The 15253-nt window shown below is 36.8% G+C and overlaps 2 protein-coding genes across 10 annotated transcripts; both read right to left on the minus strand.

Annotated features, from left to right (window-relative positions):
* Positions 1-470: 470 nt before the first annotated feature.
* LOC100787960 (protein QUIRKY) lies at positions 471-3910 on the minus strand. Its single transcript, XM_003542119.5, has one exon. The coding sequence runs from the start codon at positions 3648-3650 to the stop codon at positions 621-623; it is 3030 nt and encodes a 1009-aa protein (XP_003542167.1). The 5' UTR covers positions 3651-3910; the 3' UTR covers positions 471-620.
* A 2608-nt stretch (positions 3911-6518) lies between these two features.
* On the minus strand, positions 6519-14934 carry LOC100818452 (carnosine N-methyltransferase). 9 transcript variants are annotated; one of them, XM_014766361.3, is made up of 19 exons: positions 14658-14925; positions 14139-14262; positions 13441-13513; positions 12376-12419; positions 11480-11522; positions 11181-11369; positions 10946-11062; positions 10181-10258; positions 9775-9819; positions 9583-9662; positions 9418-9501; positions 9270-9326; positions 9004-9117; positions 8356-8429; positions 7490-7587; positions 7294-7353; positions 7145-7213; positions 7011-7064; positions 6519-6715 (listed from the first exon to the last, which is right to left on the minus strand). In XM_014766361.3, the coding sequence occupies exons 2-19, from the start codon at positions 14231-14233 to the stop codon at positions 6647-6649; spliced, it is 1443 nt and encodes a 480-aa protein (XP_014621847.1). In that variant the 5' UTR covers positions 14234-14262; positions 14658-14925; the 3' UTR covers positions 6519-6646. The 9 variants fall into 9 exon arrangements, 8 of the variants coding, with proteins under 8 accessions (XP_014621847.1, XP_014621846.1, XP_040863819.1 ...); XM_014766360.3 differs by having other exon boundaries at positions 11181-11399; positions 14658-14922; XM_041007885.1 differs by having other exon boundaries at positions 9270-9336; positions 9418-9482; positions 14658-14916.
* Positions 14935-15253: the final 319 nt, after the last annotated feature.

Consider the following 15253-nt stretch of genomic DNA (forward strand, 5'->3'; position numbering starts at 1 on the left):
ATTAACTCCTCATCGTGGTCGACTTCATTATACTACTTTAGAAGCTTTGATGTGTTCTAAAAGTTAGTTATGAAATTCAAAGAATGCAAGTGAAATTCTAAATGCTTATGTGATACTTTATGAATTGCTTATATTTTAAAACTTATAACTTGTTATTTATTATTTTATAATTATTATTTATAGGTTCTAGAGCAATTGAAGAATCAACTTTTACTGATGAGATCAAATATGATAATGAAGGTATATTCACTTTTAGTTGTTCTAAAAAAACTTTAATATCATTATTCATATGTAAATTTTCAAAATTTTTAATGATAAGATTTTCAATATATTTTTAAAAAAAAACTATTTTTCTAATTCGATACCCAACCTGTATGAGACAACATCCATTCTCGTTCCATCGTCATGTCTAATTTTCTTTTCCTTTGCATTAATAATATTCAGCATTCACACATAAAAGAAAAGAAAAATCAAAACCTCAGCATTTCATTCAATAATTAATACTAAAAATCGAAAAATCATGTTTCTTATCTATCTCTCTCTCTCTCTCTCTATATATATATATATATATATGCATTTCAACTTGACCCTCGTTGCTTTTACCACATCATAAAAAAAAACTACATGATTCGATCAGACAATGAAGGCAACCTTCTGAAGAAGTTCAGCGCCGGCGAGGGCAGGCGATCACGGAAGATAGGGTGCCTGAGATAGTAAAACCCGAAAGCCATCGCCACCATCTTTGAAGGCACAAGATACAGCATGAACGCCACAGTCAAGCACAAGAACACAAATATTCCCGTGGCGCGTGGGTCCCGCCACGTCACCAGCGCCTGGACGCGCTCCCCTTGCGTCGCCAAATCCCCCAGCACCGTCTGCACGCGCGCCCCCAGCGCCCTCAACCTGTCATACCGCACTCGCACCACCTCACTCGCTTTGTTACTGGGCACAGTGTCAAACTCCTCATCAAGCTCCTCCCTATCCACAACCTCTGCCAAAGATATCTTGGGGTCGAAATGCGGAAGTGGGTCACGCGCCCTAAACCTGTAGTTCCACGCACCTACAGCAAAAACGTAGAAACAGAACGTGGGAATGATTAAATCAGGGAACCACACCAACATCACTAACAGCGCGTGCACCAATATGGTTGCGGTTGGATTCCTCCATCCCCGCGTGTGCTCTATCCACCGTACAATATCTACCACGGCCGCGATGACGTTTATGATCCTATACCAGTTGGCGCGCACTTTCCTCATGCTGAAGTTGTGTGAGTCCGCGTCCAGCATGTAGAACACCACCTCCTTCCTCAGCGGCGGTTCTGCCCTGGACAGGTGTCCCGCCACCATCCTCACCGTGGTGTTCCGCAGCGCCTCCTGCTGCACCACCCCCAGCGGCTTGACATGGTGCATCAACGGCAGCATCGGCTGCGAGTACACGTGGAGGAAATCTAGCCGTTGAGTCGTCCGAACGAACCTTATCGCTATCTCAATCTCCCCCATTTTCTTCAGCCCCGAAACCGGACTCAGCACCAACAACGGGTAAGTGTTTTTATACACTCTCCCTGTATGCAGCGTGGAGATACGCACGCGTACTTTTCCTATGAGGGTATTTTTGTCATTATCCATGTCGAGGAGGGAGCTGTCGAATACTCCGATGGTGAGAACGGTGGAAGGATCGTAAACCTTCCACGTGTACTGTTCATTCCACTTGGGTTCCATGTTATCCGAAACGGTTCTCGTGCGAACCCACTTGCTACCGTACTTGGCCACGCAGTACGCGTCCATGGAGCTCTTACCGTTCACCGTCTTCATCGGTAGCAGGTTCTTGCAGCCAATGATGCCGAGCTCGACCGTGCCAACCGGTGGCTTCCAGAGCTGCCTTGCCGTGGGGCGGTAGTCGCTGCAAACGTGAGCCGCCTCGTCCATCACGTGATACCCGCCGTCGAAGCATAACCGCAGGTGCACCCTGGGCCTGCTGCTTGCTTTGTCGTCGCTCTCGTTATCGAAGGTGAACCACCGCGACGCCACGCTCCGGTCATCGACCCTTCTCTCAATAGCGAGTAAAGGTATTCTGAGGACTCCAATTGTCACCGGCGCGTCAGGTTGTCGGTTTTCTAAAGTGAACATGAGGTGGTCGCTCACGGGCTCTGCCACCACAAAAATGAAGTCTTCGTTGTTCCATGAAACGGTGCCGTTACGAGTAACCACCGTTTTGGATTTCAGCACCTGGAATCCGAGTTTGGCCTTTACTCGAAAACACGATTCCTTGGATGAGGTTAATGGCAGAAGAAAAACGTCTTGAGCTTCGAGAAGAGTGGCTCTCAGGTACCACAGTTTCGGTGACTGGTAAACTTTGGCTCTGGAGTTCACATGAGCAAACGTGTCACTCTTCCACGCGTCGGGAAATGATTCGTCGGCTTGCGTTCCCATCCACGTGGCGATCATGAGGTCGCCGTGGAGGGCCCCTCCGCCTTCCAATCTGTACCACTGTGGGGCCAGAGGGCTGTCCGGTGGGTCCCGCACGGGAATCTCGTTGACGTCAAAGCACACACCACCGAGCAGAGCCTCGGAAGCTTGGGGGTCCCACGCAGAGACCTCCAGCACGGAGGAGGAATCAGGTGCGTCGCGTGCGAATGCGAAGGTCTGATTCCATTCGAATAACACGGTGGACTTGCGCGCGGGCATGGACGTGACGTGGTGCTGCCCCGAAACGGCGATTTTGACGACGGGGTTTCCGTTGGTGGGTAAGTAGCGGGCTTTGACGACGTGGACGAAGAGGTAGTGCATCTTCTCCACAAGATCAAACGACGACCGTTCCATCATCGTCATCATGCTGCTAGTTTCACTCGACGCCTCTGATGCTGCAAAACTCGCCGTTGATGCAGACCTTCTCATTGGTTGAGGAGGTGCAGGACCGTTATTGGTTCCGTTGAATCTTATTTCCGAATTCGACCTCGACACAGACGCTGCCTTCACATCTAACAACGGATCCAACGGTTGATAATCCTGTTCAGCTTCAGGTGGTGGTTTTTCAGTTGCAGCAGCTGGAGCTGGAGGAGGAGGAGGTTCAGCGTTTTCTTTCTCTTTTTCCTTCATTTCTTCTTCTTTAGGTTTCTCACCTTCTGGTGGTTGTGGTGGAGGTGTTTCTTCCACTTTCTCCGGTTCAGTAATCTCTGCTTCCTTCTGCGGTGGTGGTGGGGGCGGCGGTGCTTCCTCTATTTTAAGAACCTTCTCCTCGTCGACGTAGTAGATTTTCAAACCGATTTCACCTTGGATCATGCTGAGAAGGTACTTCTTCTCCAGGACGTAGTACACCAAAGCCTCCTCGCCTTTGTTGACGAACTGGGCGGAGCTGAGGCGGATTCGGCCGAGGGAGTTGTGTCTGCGGGTGGAGCCGTAGGACTTGTCGTGGTAAACGTCGAGCTCGAGCGTGTCGCCGAAGATTTGAGACGACTGGGAGTTAACATTGTCTACATTAAACGACAGCGTTTCTTTCCAGACCGGGTTCAAGTCACGGACCGCGGTCCGCGTCTTCCTCCGCTGGCCGTGGAAGTCGACCACCACGTAGGGGCTGGAGGTTCCGTGGCCGTCCTTAGGGACGAGGTTGTGAGCGTCCACTACCTCCACGATCAGTTTTCGAACACTGCCCATTTTTTTTTTCCAACTAGCGCAGCTAGCGATGAGTTAGCTTCAAAACGGTTCGTTTAGGCTGCTGTATGTGTGTATTTATCTCATGTCGCTTTAATTTGTCTCTGGTGGGAGGTTGAGATCAGGGCTTGGAAACGATGGAGAAAGAAGGATGCATTCAGTTTAGAGAAGCTACTTATATAGGAAAAATGAGAATAACGTAGAAAAGGAGGTTCTTTTTTATTACGAAACCATGCATATATATATATTTATAACAACTTTATTTTATTTATCTCCCCTCCCCTTTGGTTTAGCAACTTATCCTGAGGTCTCCTCACCAAGAGCTCCCCGGCGACGTCAGAGGAAGCAACCCGCCTGCTGTGGCGGGGCAGCTTTTTTTTTTTCACAATACAAATTTATTCAATAAAAGTCTTTTGTTTATATATATATATATATATATATATATATATATATATATATATATATATATATATTTATGAAATTTAAGTTTTTGAAATAGTTTTTATTTTTCGTCTCTTAGAAATTATGTGAGGCATTTAACTATTTCATCTTAGTGATTATTCTGATTTATCATGTACTGTAAATAATTAAATGCATAAAAACACTTTTCAAAATGTTAAAATACATAAAAATTAATATAAACTAAAACAAGTTTTTTTTTTTTTTACTGGATCAATAAAAACAAGTTTAGAAAGTGACAGTGTGTGATTCTTAGTAATTAAATATATTGGAATTCTTAGTTGTATGGTTAGAATATGTAAGTGTGGAGTGGAAGCCAGAGGATGGTAAGAAAATGGTATTAAAGAGGGTGCCTATCTTGATCAATCTGCAAGAACCTTTAGACATTTGAAGCTTTTGGGATCTTTTTGTCTGTCACTCTAATTTTATTATTGTTTTCTTTTTGCTTTCCATGTTAGGGATTTGAAGAAATTATATTCGTATACTTTTTAATACATCGAAAGGAGACATAGAAACTTGTAAAATAAGATGATTAAAGTTATGAGAAGTGATAAAAAAAAACATTATAATATAATATAATTTTAATTTATTGCAAGCATAATTTTTTTACATGGTCAATTAATTTTAAATCTTCATAACTTTTAAATTATTTATTAAAAAATTTCATATTTTTATTCATATAATAATTTGTAATTAGATTACGGCACCAATTTTTGTATAAAGATATAACAATAGAAATATAATCTTGCTTTCACTTTTTGTGGTTTTTCTTAGTAGAGAAGATTCTTTGTCAAACTTAGCCTTTGCTTTTTGGCCGACCCTTGAACTAATAAAATGACGCGGGAATGTTGTGACCAACAAATTAGAGATGGGAAACAAACACTTTTTTGGTTCTCCTCATCACTGGATACAGCTTTAGTATAATTATTTGCAATTTTTGACGAAGACATGACACTACCTGCACCTTTTCTCACACAACCCTAGGGAGTAGGGATCCTGAATTCTTGGTCTCATCAATTGCACCAACTGTGGCTGTGTGTTTTCTACATGCTAGTGGGTTGTAAAGGACACGCTTTCTATGTTAAGTTCGATAAAATTGATATATCAAACTATAATTTACTACCACATCTTATTCTTTCTTGATCATACTTGCTCCCTCTCCAACACAACCGACCGTAAGATTGGTTTCTTAAGAATTTTTTGGAATAAAATCATCCCCAAAGTATGATAAGTAAAAACCTAAAAGATACATACATACATGTTGTCAACAATTAAAAGTTTAATAAATGATTTGATGGACCTATTGAAATATAGAATCATAGAGTATCAAAAGCAAAAATTCACGGGGTTGAATAATCCAAACACTAGATGAGTTTAACCAGGCCAGCCAATTACAAGTAACAAAAATGGAGCTCCTTCAAGGTACCACCAAATTGATAAAAATATATCAATAGAATTGCTACTTCGTGAATGACTAAAGCTAGAAGTGATTTTTTGGCAATTTTGCATTCACTTTTTGTGGTTTTTCTTAGTATGGAAGATTCTGTCAAACTAATACGTCATTCTATACACATCCCTCATAAACAACTTATTTCACACCATCACCCTAGATGGTGCTATGAAGTGGTTCCTCTGTTTCAGATGATCACAAATTTAATTTTATCAAATGATTAAATTCAGCTCCACTGTCTAAGTTTTTGGGTAATGCTAAAGAGGTTAACAGCACCGTGGCATCAGTAAAAAATTCATGATCCTGGCGTCTCATTTTGTGAAAGGAAATGGATCCCTTATCTTTCCTTGCGGCATTAAACCCCAAATGTCAAGCATTGTAGCCAAAGAAACTTTTAGAAGGTCCAAAAAGAGTGTGTTTCAGAAACAAGACTGAAACATTAAGTTAAGGAAACATGGATGAAATGCTTTTTGCTTCGATGGTTTATTTAACAAAAACAGATAAAATCTCATTTGATTCTCATAGTCTTCTTGCATATTGAGCTTACTTTGTTATTTTGCCTTTCATTCCTTAAAAAATCATAACCACTTAATACATATTCCACTGTAACAGCTTCCTGGCTTCTTCCACAAATATCAAACTTTGCTTCTAACCTTGCCAAATGAATTTCCAATATGAAAACCTTCTGTTTTAAGAAATTCAAAGAAAACTACAAAAGAATAAAAATCACAAGTGCATCTTTGACATAATAATGCTCCTGCTTGTGTCACAGCAAGGGACTGTTCAACCTTCAACCCACACTCAAGTTTTCTCGTACAGTATCCAATAATGCATATACTATCTGGCAAGCATATGATTATCAAAAACATTCATGATATGCATATACTATTTGGCAAGCATATGATTATCAAAAACATTCATGATATGCAATTGTTAACCAAAAGCAAATTAACTTCCCAATGTTGGAAAAATTGTCAGGATTTCATGAATTAAGGAAAGTTCCTCACTCCAACAAGGAAAAGTACAAGGCATGACCAAGTAAAAGAGAGCTAATTTGTACTTTATATCACAATAATTGAATCAGCTATTCTCAGGGCACTTGCTGCTGCACTGCAGCAGATTTTTTTCTCATTGTCCAAAATGCAGCAAAGTAACGATTCTGCAAAGAGGATAACAACCATTTTAGCAAATTCAACAAAAGCTTTCAGTAGATTCAGTTTTAATGATTTGCTATGAATCACATATAAAGCATTAGTACATTGAATAACCAAATATAAATCAGTAGCTATATTTGTATAAAGCAGTTTGGAATTTCTGAATTGAAACAACCGACTATAAACTTATGGCACAGGTATGCTAGGGATTTAAGAACCGCTAGACTGTAGATGAATGTTGAAAGAAAGGAAAAAACAGGGTGCAAGTAGATGAGCACTTGCGTACAGTTGGGAGCTTACTTGCATCATTGATCTAGAATTTGCGGTGTAAGTTGTCTCAATAGTTCTTTCATTCTGCAACCCATGACCAGATAATGCAAATATGATTAGTCACTTGCATAAGTAAAATGGGACATTGTCCAAAAAGAGATTACCTCAAATTCAAATCCATAATGAAATGCAACCCTCTTAACATCTTCCAAACTCAATTCAATGGACATTTCCTACAGACAATGACCAGAGTAAGATAGTACCCACCAAACATGTGATGTGATATAGTATGTGAAAAGAAAAGGAGTCATACATCATCCTGTCCATACATATCTGCAAAGTGATAAAGTAGAGGTCCCAAATTTATCCAAACCTGTCATAATATCAATGTCACCCACTATGAACTACAAAAGTTAAATGGAAATGGCAACAAGCAAATGGAACAGACTACAACAGGAAAGAAAGTATATACATGGTATCTATCTGAAGGTTTGGATTCAAGAACTTACTCCCCCATCTTTCAAAATTTTTGAAATTATTTCAATGTACTCAACAATATTATGAGCAGTATCGATAAAGAAACAAGTTACAACTGCATCCCAAGCACCTGCATGGCCATTTTAAGTCTCGTTAGAGATTACTATACTAGAGATAGCGTGTTATATATCAGATTTAGTATAGATAATTAGATATAGATGGCAGAGTAGGAATTATAATGTCAAGCTCAGTTTGTGCAAGATCAATTAACTTTTTAATAGTATCTCCAGACAGCGTAGGGGTGATCCATGTGTCATGCTCCCTGAGCCTGTTGCATTTAAAAACTTACCAACAATTGACTAGAGAACTATGCGGCAGTCATCCTCTGTTCAAACCCTAACTGTCAGGGTTTAAATTTTAACTATTTTAGAGGACAATTATTAATTAGGTTCTGAATCAGCAACATGTTAGTTTAAAGCAGTAGAGGTTACTCCAGCTGCATACACTAAAAAGTGGCCATATCACATTATATGTATTACGATTAATGTATAGATTGAAAATTCAAAATATATCATTCAATTTCATCAACTCAATGACCCTATACAAGTTCAAGCATTTGAAGCAGCTCATTTTCCAATCACTGTAGCATCGTAACATTCCATATTCATAGTTTGTATTGTATGTGTTGCTTAATTTAACATGATGAATCAACAAAGCACAAAGCAGACACATAATGAATAGAACCATAACACTCTTGATACTTTAAGTTTACTCTTTAAGAGCTACTGACATAATATCGTTGATTAAAATATATATATATATATATATATATATATATATATATATATATATATGTATGTATGTATGTATATATATAGCTGTAGATAGTTTCTCCTACCAATTTGGCTGGAATCACTGTAAACTTCAACAAAGTCACCTCCACACATGGAAAAACCTTCAGTAATTCCTGCACTGCTCCAGTCCAAGAATATTATGATTATAAGATTATCATACCATAAGATCTACTGATACTTTAGTATTTCTACAAGTTACTAATGTTCTCTGTTCACTGTATTGGATAACAAGAACATATTTGACCAGGTCTTACTTTTTGAGCCTAGTAGAACAAGATAATCCAATACTTTAACAGCAATTTTTGTTTCATTGTAACTAATTATATCAAAATCTTAAGATGTTAGGTGAATAAACATAAATGATTTTTTATTACATCTCTAACACAGCCCCTCATGTATGAGACTTTCAGGCTTGAAGCCTAGAAGAGTAGATAATGCACAAGCCCACCTACCATGTGTTGAAATTCAACCTTTTATTAAAGGAATGGAGCTGCAAGGATCAAACACCGGACCACTTGGTCAGAGGTTCTGATACTATATCATGAACCACCTACCCCAAAAGCTTAAGTTGTTAGATGAAGACACATGAATGATTTTATATACATCTCTAACAATTATTATGGTTCCCTTTTGCAACCCTTTTTTATACTAACTAATAAATTTTCTTTTATTAAAAAAATCAATGTATATACCTGGCTGGATGAATATCTGGTATTGAAACAGGACGAAGTTGATCACTGTCTGATAATGAATTGCAATTGCTGTGAATCCAAGGATAAATTGTCCACTCACCAGCAGTTTGGGAACTTAAATGTTCCATCAAGCCAATTGATTGAGAACAAAAAGCAAAAAGACCAAAAAATCAGAACAGCAATCAACACTTTGTGACTTCAAAACAAACAAGTAATCATTGTAACACTAACAAGATCAACATGAAAGAGATAACCCTTATTCTTACTGGTTAAGAATAAAGCTTGAGCATATCATCATGTAGTATGAAAATTCATTTCCCTGACTGATAAATCCTGCATCATAATATGATGTATCAGTTATAATAGAAGTATACTATACATAATAGCTATGTAAGCCTGTTAATTTATAAGCACCTAAACATGAAATCTCCAGGGCAAGCCGACCAAGTCCAGCACCAGGAACTAAACATGCAGGTGGACTGTTTAAGAAATTCCATGCTTTTAGTGAAAAACAAATTGTGCATACAATCTTCAAACCAAGTAAGAAATTTCTGCCAGTATCAAGACATTAAGTTCTACCTCTCTTTACTGCGATTAGGGAATAGCATATTAAGCTCTTCAAGTATAGGATTGTAGCACTGATCACGTTCTTTTTTACCCTAATAAGACACATTTGCAAAAGCGAAAAAGTGGGTAAACAATCAAGTTTTTCATGATGAACAAAATGAAAGTTCGTATTAAAAAACAAAGCAATAAATTAACAGGCAGTACCTCGGCTGCCCAGTCCCTAACTATGTTCCTTATTATACATCGCACCTGAGGTAAAAGCAATAACAAAATAAATATAAGCAAAAAAACCACATAAAAGCCCCACTTCACAAGAATTCTTTTACTAAGAGAAAAATGAAAAATACAGAGCATAATACAAGGTTAAGTTATACAACACTAATGCTTTCTCTTGATAGAAGATAAGAAGACAAATTTGTGAATTATTGCAGCAAGCTACTCTCCTACTCTGATGGAACCAAACCATAGTGTCAAGTGGAAGTTTATTTTCTTTCTCATCTGCCCTATTTCTTTAACTTTGTTTACTGCCCATTAAAACCCAAACCTTTCCATAATCCTGCATTGGAACAATTAACAACTGAAAAGAATGATGCTGAAAACATAAATATACCTTATCTGCATCAACTAAAGGAACATTCAATTTTAAAGATGGAGCCAACCATTGTTGCTGTGATGAGGTGTCTGGTACCTGAAATAAAGATATTAAAAAGGGCTCTAGATAAGTATGGTTGCATATAGAGTAAAACTAATACTGCAAAACACAATTATTAGTATATACCAAAGATTAATTCTGTTAGAAAAGACAGTTTACATATCTAAAGATTGCTATGAAGTTTGAAATTGACATAGAATTGACACATTAAAAGATACTATGGAAGAGTTATTTCTTTACAACTCAAATGTCCAACCAGAATAGTACATTGTATTTCAACTTTCCATAAAGTTCAAGTAAATGACAGATGACTCAAATGAGATTTGAAAGCTAGTTATTACTGTTTCCAGGCAATGTCTCAGTTGTCATTGACTTAATTGTTATGAATACACTTTGATTGTTTGCAAGGACATTTGAGATATTGAGGATGGGAGGATGAAAGAGAAGTCCCAACATATCAGGACATGCTTTAATGAACCTAACAGATATTATATTTAAAAACGTCTCATGGTGCTAAAGTGCAGGAAGACATCACCAGCAGTAAAGTGAAGTTTTGACTTTATCCAATTACTTTGAAGTGTATCAACATTATTTACTTTTTTCAAGAAATATCAAAGCATTAACATCAACTAACCACAAGGAATTTGCACAACTTACAACCAACTTAAATAGTGATTCTAAAATATGAAAAGATTTACAATATTAAAACAGTCAAGGAATTACATTGCCCTTGGAATCAGCAATAGGACTTCCACAATATTCCCTAGTTTCTTTAGTATGTATCAACCTTGGAGAATGGTTCCCAGTATTTGACTGATGGCGACTCTCAATGCCCACCTCCTGTTGTTATCTACAGAGTCAAATTTCTAAATGAAAAAAACAATGATAGAACCAATGAAACATCATAATTCTTATCTACTAAATCAAAAAGGACATGGAGTCACAGTGCTGCAAAAACCTCATTGGAATGCATTTGTGCTTGTGATCTGCATGTATGATTGCTACCTTCCACACAACAATGTTGATCGGATACAGAACATGTTATTCTCACAGGGGCTGACTCACATGAACAAGCACTAATCCCTTCAGAAACTAAATGATCTTTTTGGGCAGATTCGGGATGAGGATCTTCACTAAAATCTGCATCCTGGCTCATGTCAAGTGGAGGTTCAAATGCCTAAAATGTTCATTATATCAAATATCAAATATGACCGTAAAACAGAAAACAAATAAGCCACAGAAAGAGTTGATTCTGACTTGAAGCATGCTGAATATGAAATGAGTATTCATTGAGATACACCTGCACCAATGGAAAGCAGAACAAACCACAATATCCATTATTAACTGCTAGAACATGCTATGACACCCATATGCATTCATTTCATGTCCAATTAATCATTTTATAGCAAGTAAAATCACTAAGAACATGAAAATGAGAGCAAAAAAAAAAAAGACCTTTCTAATTTTCCCCTCCACTTTGAATTGTGCTTGTTAAAATTATAATTTTCCTCTGAACATGAACATTTTTTCATTCCAATTGAGCTCTTTATTAAGAAGGTAAACTGGTAAGTGATTTTAAGAAAACTCCCACATTTGCCAAAAAATATACCAGGGATATCAAAGATTATCATGGTAAAAGAATCCTAAGTTTAAGCAATGCATAAGATAACCAATCATGAGAAAGCACAGACAACACATCCACCAAAACCACTATATGCCTCATTAAAAGGTTAGAACATCTTTGTTTAGCCCAAGATTCTGTTCTTCTAGAAGAAAGCATGCTTTGTTTTAACAAGTAAACAGAGTCCAAGGAAAAATTATTCAATTATCACAATGTCATATTTTTTTGTATATTGTTCAGAAAGAGAGAAGAGAAGCATATACAGAAAACTGTTGTGTTATAACTATAACTATATATATAAAAAAAGACTAAAATGACTTTCTTTTCTAATTTGATGCCAAAAACTAAAATTATTTAATCCTCCCAAAGTGCTTTTTCTGTTAGGGAACAAAAATTATCTATGAAAGTAGTAATGCAGGAAGAAGTTCAAATCAACCAAATTCAGAAATCTCAACATTTTTTCTTTCTTTATAAGATTATAAAAAGTGAGAGAAATTATAAAGCAAAGAAAAAAAAAGCAAGTATAATGTACCAGCGTAATCTTTGAAACTTTTGAGGATACTGGGATAACAAAGCCTACAAACACACAAAAAAAGGGCTCAGTAAACAAGGCAATATAAAATGAACAGAAAGTGCTAGAAGAAATTACAAGACAGCAACTAAAGAACTGAGGAAACTATGTACATTAGAATGTTAGACACTGATAGATTGGAGTTAATAATTTCTGCAATAAATCCTGCACAAAGAAAAAAATATATGCAGTTTTAGATTGATAATTCACACAATTCCATCAATCTGTCCATATTATCTCTATTTGCATATGACAAGAAAGCAGGTTTCAACCCATCTCTTTATCACTGTGTCAATAACCACATATATTGAAATTTGGACAGCACCAAAACCAAGTGGCAACCCATCAAAGAGATCCATTAGGTGTTTGTCATTTTGCTTCTCTTTAGCATTATTAACAGTGACTGACAAACAAAACCTCAAGAATCTCAATCCATACGGTCTGAATTGGCCAAAGAGTATCCATCTTGCTCAAGCTTAGGAAGACACAAGCCAGAAATAACTGCCATACCAAGGAAATATCATTATTCTATGGGACAAAACTTAGATGCATTTCTTTAGATGCTTTTAGCACTATTCTCCAATCAAAAGTGGAGTTTCACCTCACTCAATAATTTGTGTAATAAAGGTTGGCATAAAGATTAGCATAGGTTACTGAGGAGAAACTCTAATTCAGATTGAAGAACAACACCAAAATCACCTAAAAAACTGCATCCAAGTTTTGTCCTATTCAAGGTTATAAGAAACAGTCTGCGACCGCAATTTCAGCTGCAACATCAAGGTTTTAGGACTCTCCATGACCACAATTGCAGCCACATTTGTCCTCAATTTCCCACATTATCAAGGATAGTGATAAAACCACGACCATAACCATGGCAGCAATTTAAAGCCTTGGTCCTATTCCGAGGCCCTAGACTTGTGCCACAGTTCATAACAAGTCAGATAGTGTCAGAAAAAGGAAACTGAACAACCAAACATCAACATTGTGCCTAGCAGAATATCAAGCAAAAGCAGAGAACAAAAATACCTTATGGGAAGGTGGAAGCTTCCTATAAGACCTCTCATTTCTTCTAACATCCTCTTCTGCGGCATCAGGATAACTGGATCAGAACAAGTCAATGAAAGATTACACTTAAGTTTTACTAGGGTTATCATTTTGTTAAAAATATTATGAAAGAAACAAAAAACAAAGAAACATGTATTACCACACTAAAATATAATAAACGAACAACATATAACAATCATTACCAATACAGCTAAAGAATTCAACAGTGTTCTGGCGGCTTTACACACTAATGGCTGAATGTGCATTGGAAATTTAGACTTTTAAAAGTAAAATTGAAAAATAAAAGCATTATTTCCACCAGACATCTCAAACCAGAGAATTGAACAACGATTCATCACTCCCTCTTCTGTATAATCCATAAAATTAAATAACTTTTCCACACAAATTTAAAAAAAAAAAAAAAAAAAACTATATTTTTATATGATCAGAGTCAAGTATATGTTTATTTTCTCTCAACACAAGAAAATAAAATAAAATAAAAACAGGAGTAAAAACAAAACTAAAAAATTAAAACTCCTCCACTTTTTTTTTATATATATCTGGGCATCCTGAATTGAATAAAAATAAAAACAAGACTTCATCTTGGCTTAGATTGTTGAATGGTGATTTCCATAGTACAAAGAATTGAAGAGAAACAGAAAAAGAGAAGGAACAATTACTTGAGGTAAGCACTAATGATGCGCCTGAGGGATTGGATTTCAAGGGCCTCTTCAAGCTTCAAACGACGACGCTGATCCTCCTCTGCCTCTTCCATCACTCCTTAATCTATGAACACTTCGACCCCTGCCAGGAACGAGAATAAATAAATAAATATATAAGTAATAAAATACACTTCGACCCAATCATTTAAGGTCCTAAGGGTGGGCATGGATTGGATTTTTTAAAATAAATACTTTTTTGGCAAGGAACATTTCACTTTGTCGTTTCAATCTTATTGAGAGTTCATGAATTCTTCCCTGTTCTGTTGTCTTTTGAGGCTTTGAGTGCCTGTAGCACTACCATTTGTATTGAAGTTATGGATAAACTTTATGTTTGTACATATTTCTGCTATAGTTGCAGAGATTTTCATTGTACAATCGATATGAACCAAAAAAAAATTATTGTAGATAAATTCTGTGATATATGTTCAGCCAATATAGGAATGAAGAAAAAATTATCAAATATCAAACTATCATTACCTTAGATTCAGCTATTTAGAGGGCATGTGACGGCGACGGCGACGAACAGCGCAAGTTAAGACACGACAGCTTGCCTCCGCCTCCGTAGACGGCGTGCGACGGCGAGGTTCAGCCGTTCACGTCTAGGGTTCGCTGCTGCTGTGAGTTGAACGAATGTGAAGGCACAACAGTCTCAGTCGCAGAAGTGTAAAACACAAAAATGCACCGTTTCAAGCTTTTTGGAGGTCGTTTTGATTTTTTTTCTAAAAACAAAAAACATGCTCAACCCGACCCGGGTCGCTGGTGTTTAGAAACAACCGGCTGAATTGTACTGGTTTAATTAGAGGTGCAAAAAACCGTCCTTCGGTTTTCTGTTTTATAGCAAAAAAGTTAACTTTGTAGGAAAAATATCAAATATATTTAATAATAATTGTGAACATAATTAAAATTATATATTAATATAACTATAATTTAATCATATATAATATTTATTCTAATATTCAAAAAATTATATATAATATATATAATAATTGTGACACGTAAATTTAAATTGTATTATTAACTAAAATATAAAAAAATAGTTAATTAATATTCAAATATTTTAAAAATAAAAATAT

The sequence above is a fragment of the Glycine max genome, chromosome 13 (assembly GCF_000004515.6).
Source record: "Glycine max cultivar Williams 82 chromosome 13, Glycine_max_v4.0, whole genome shotgun sequence".
Lineage (NCBI taxonomy): Eukaryota > Viridiplantae > Streptophyta > Magnoliopsida > Fabales > Fabaceae > Glycine > Glycine max.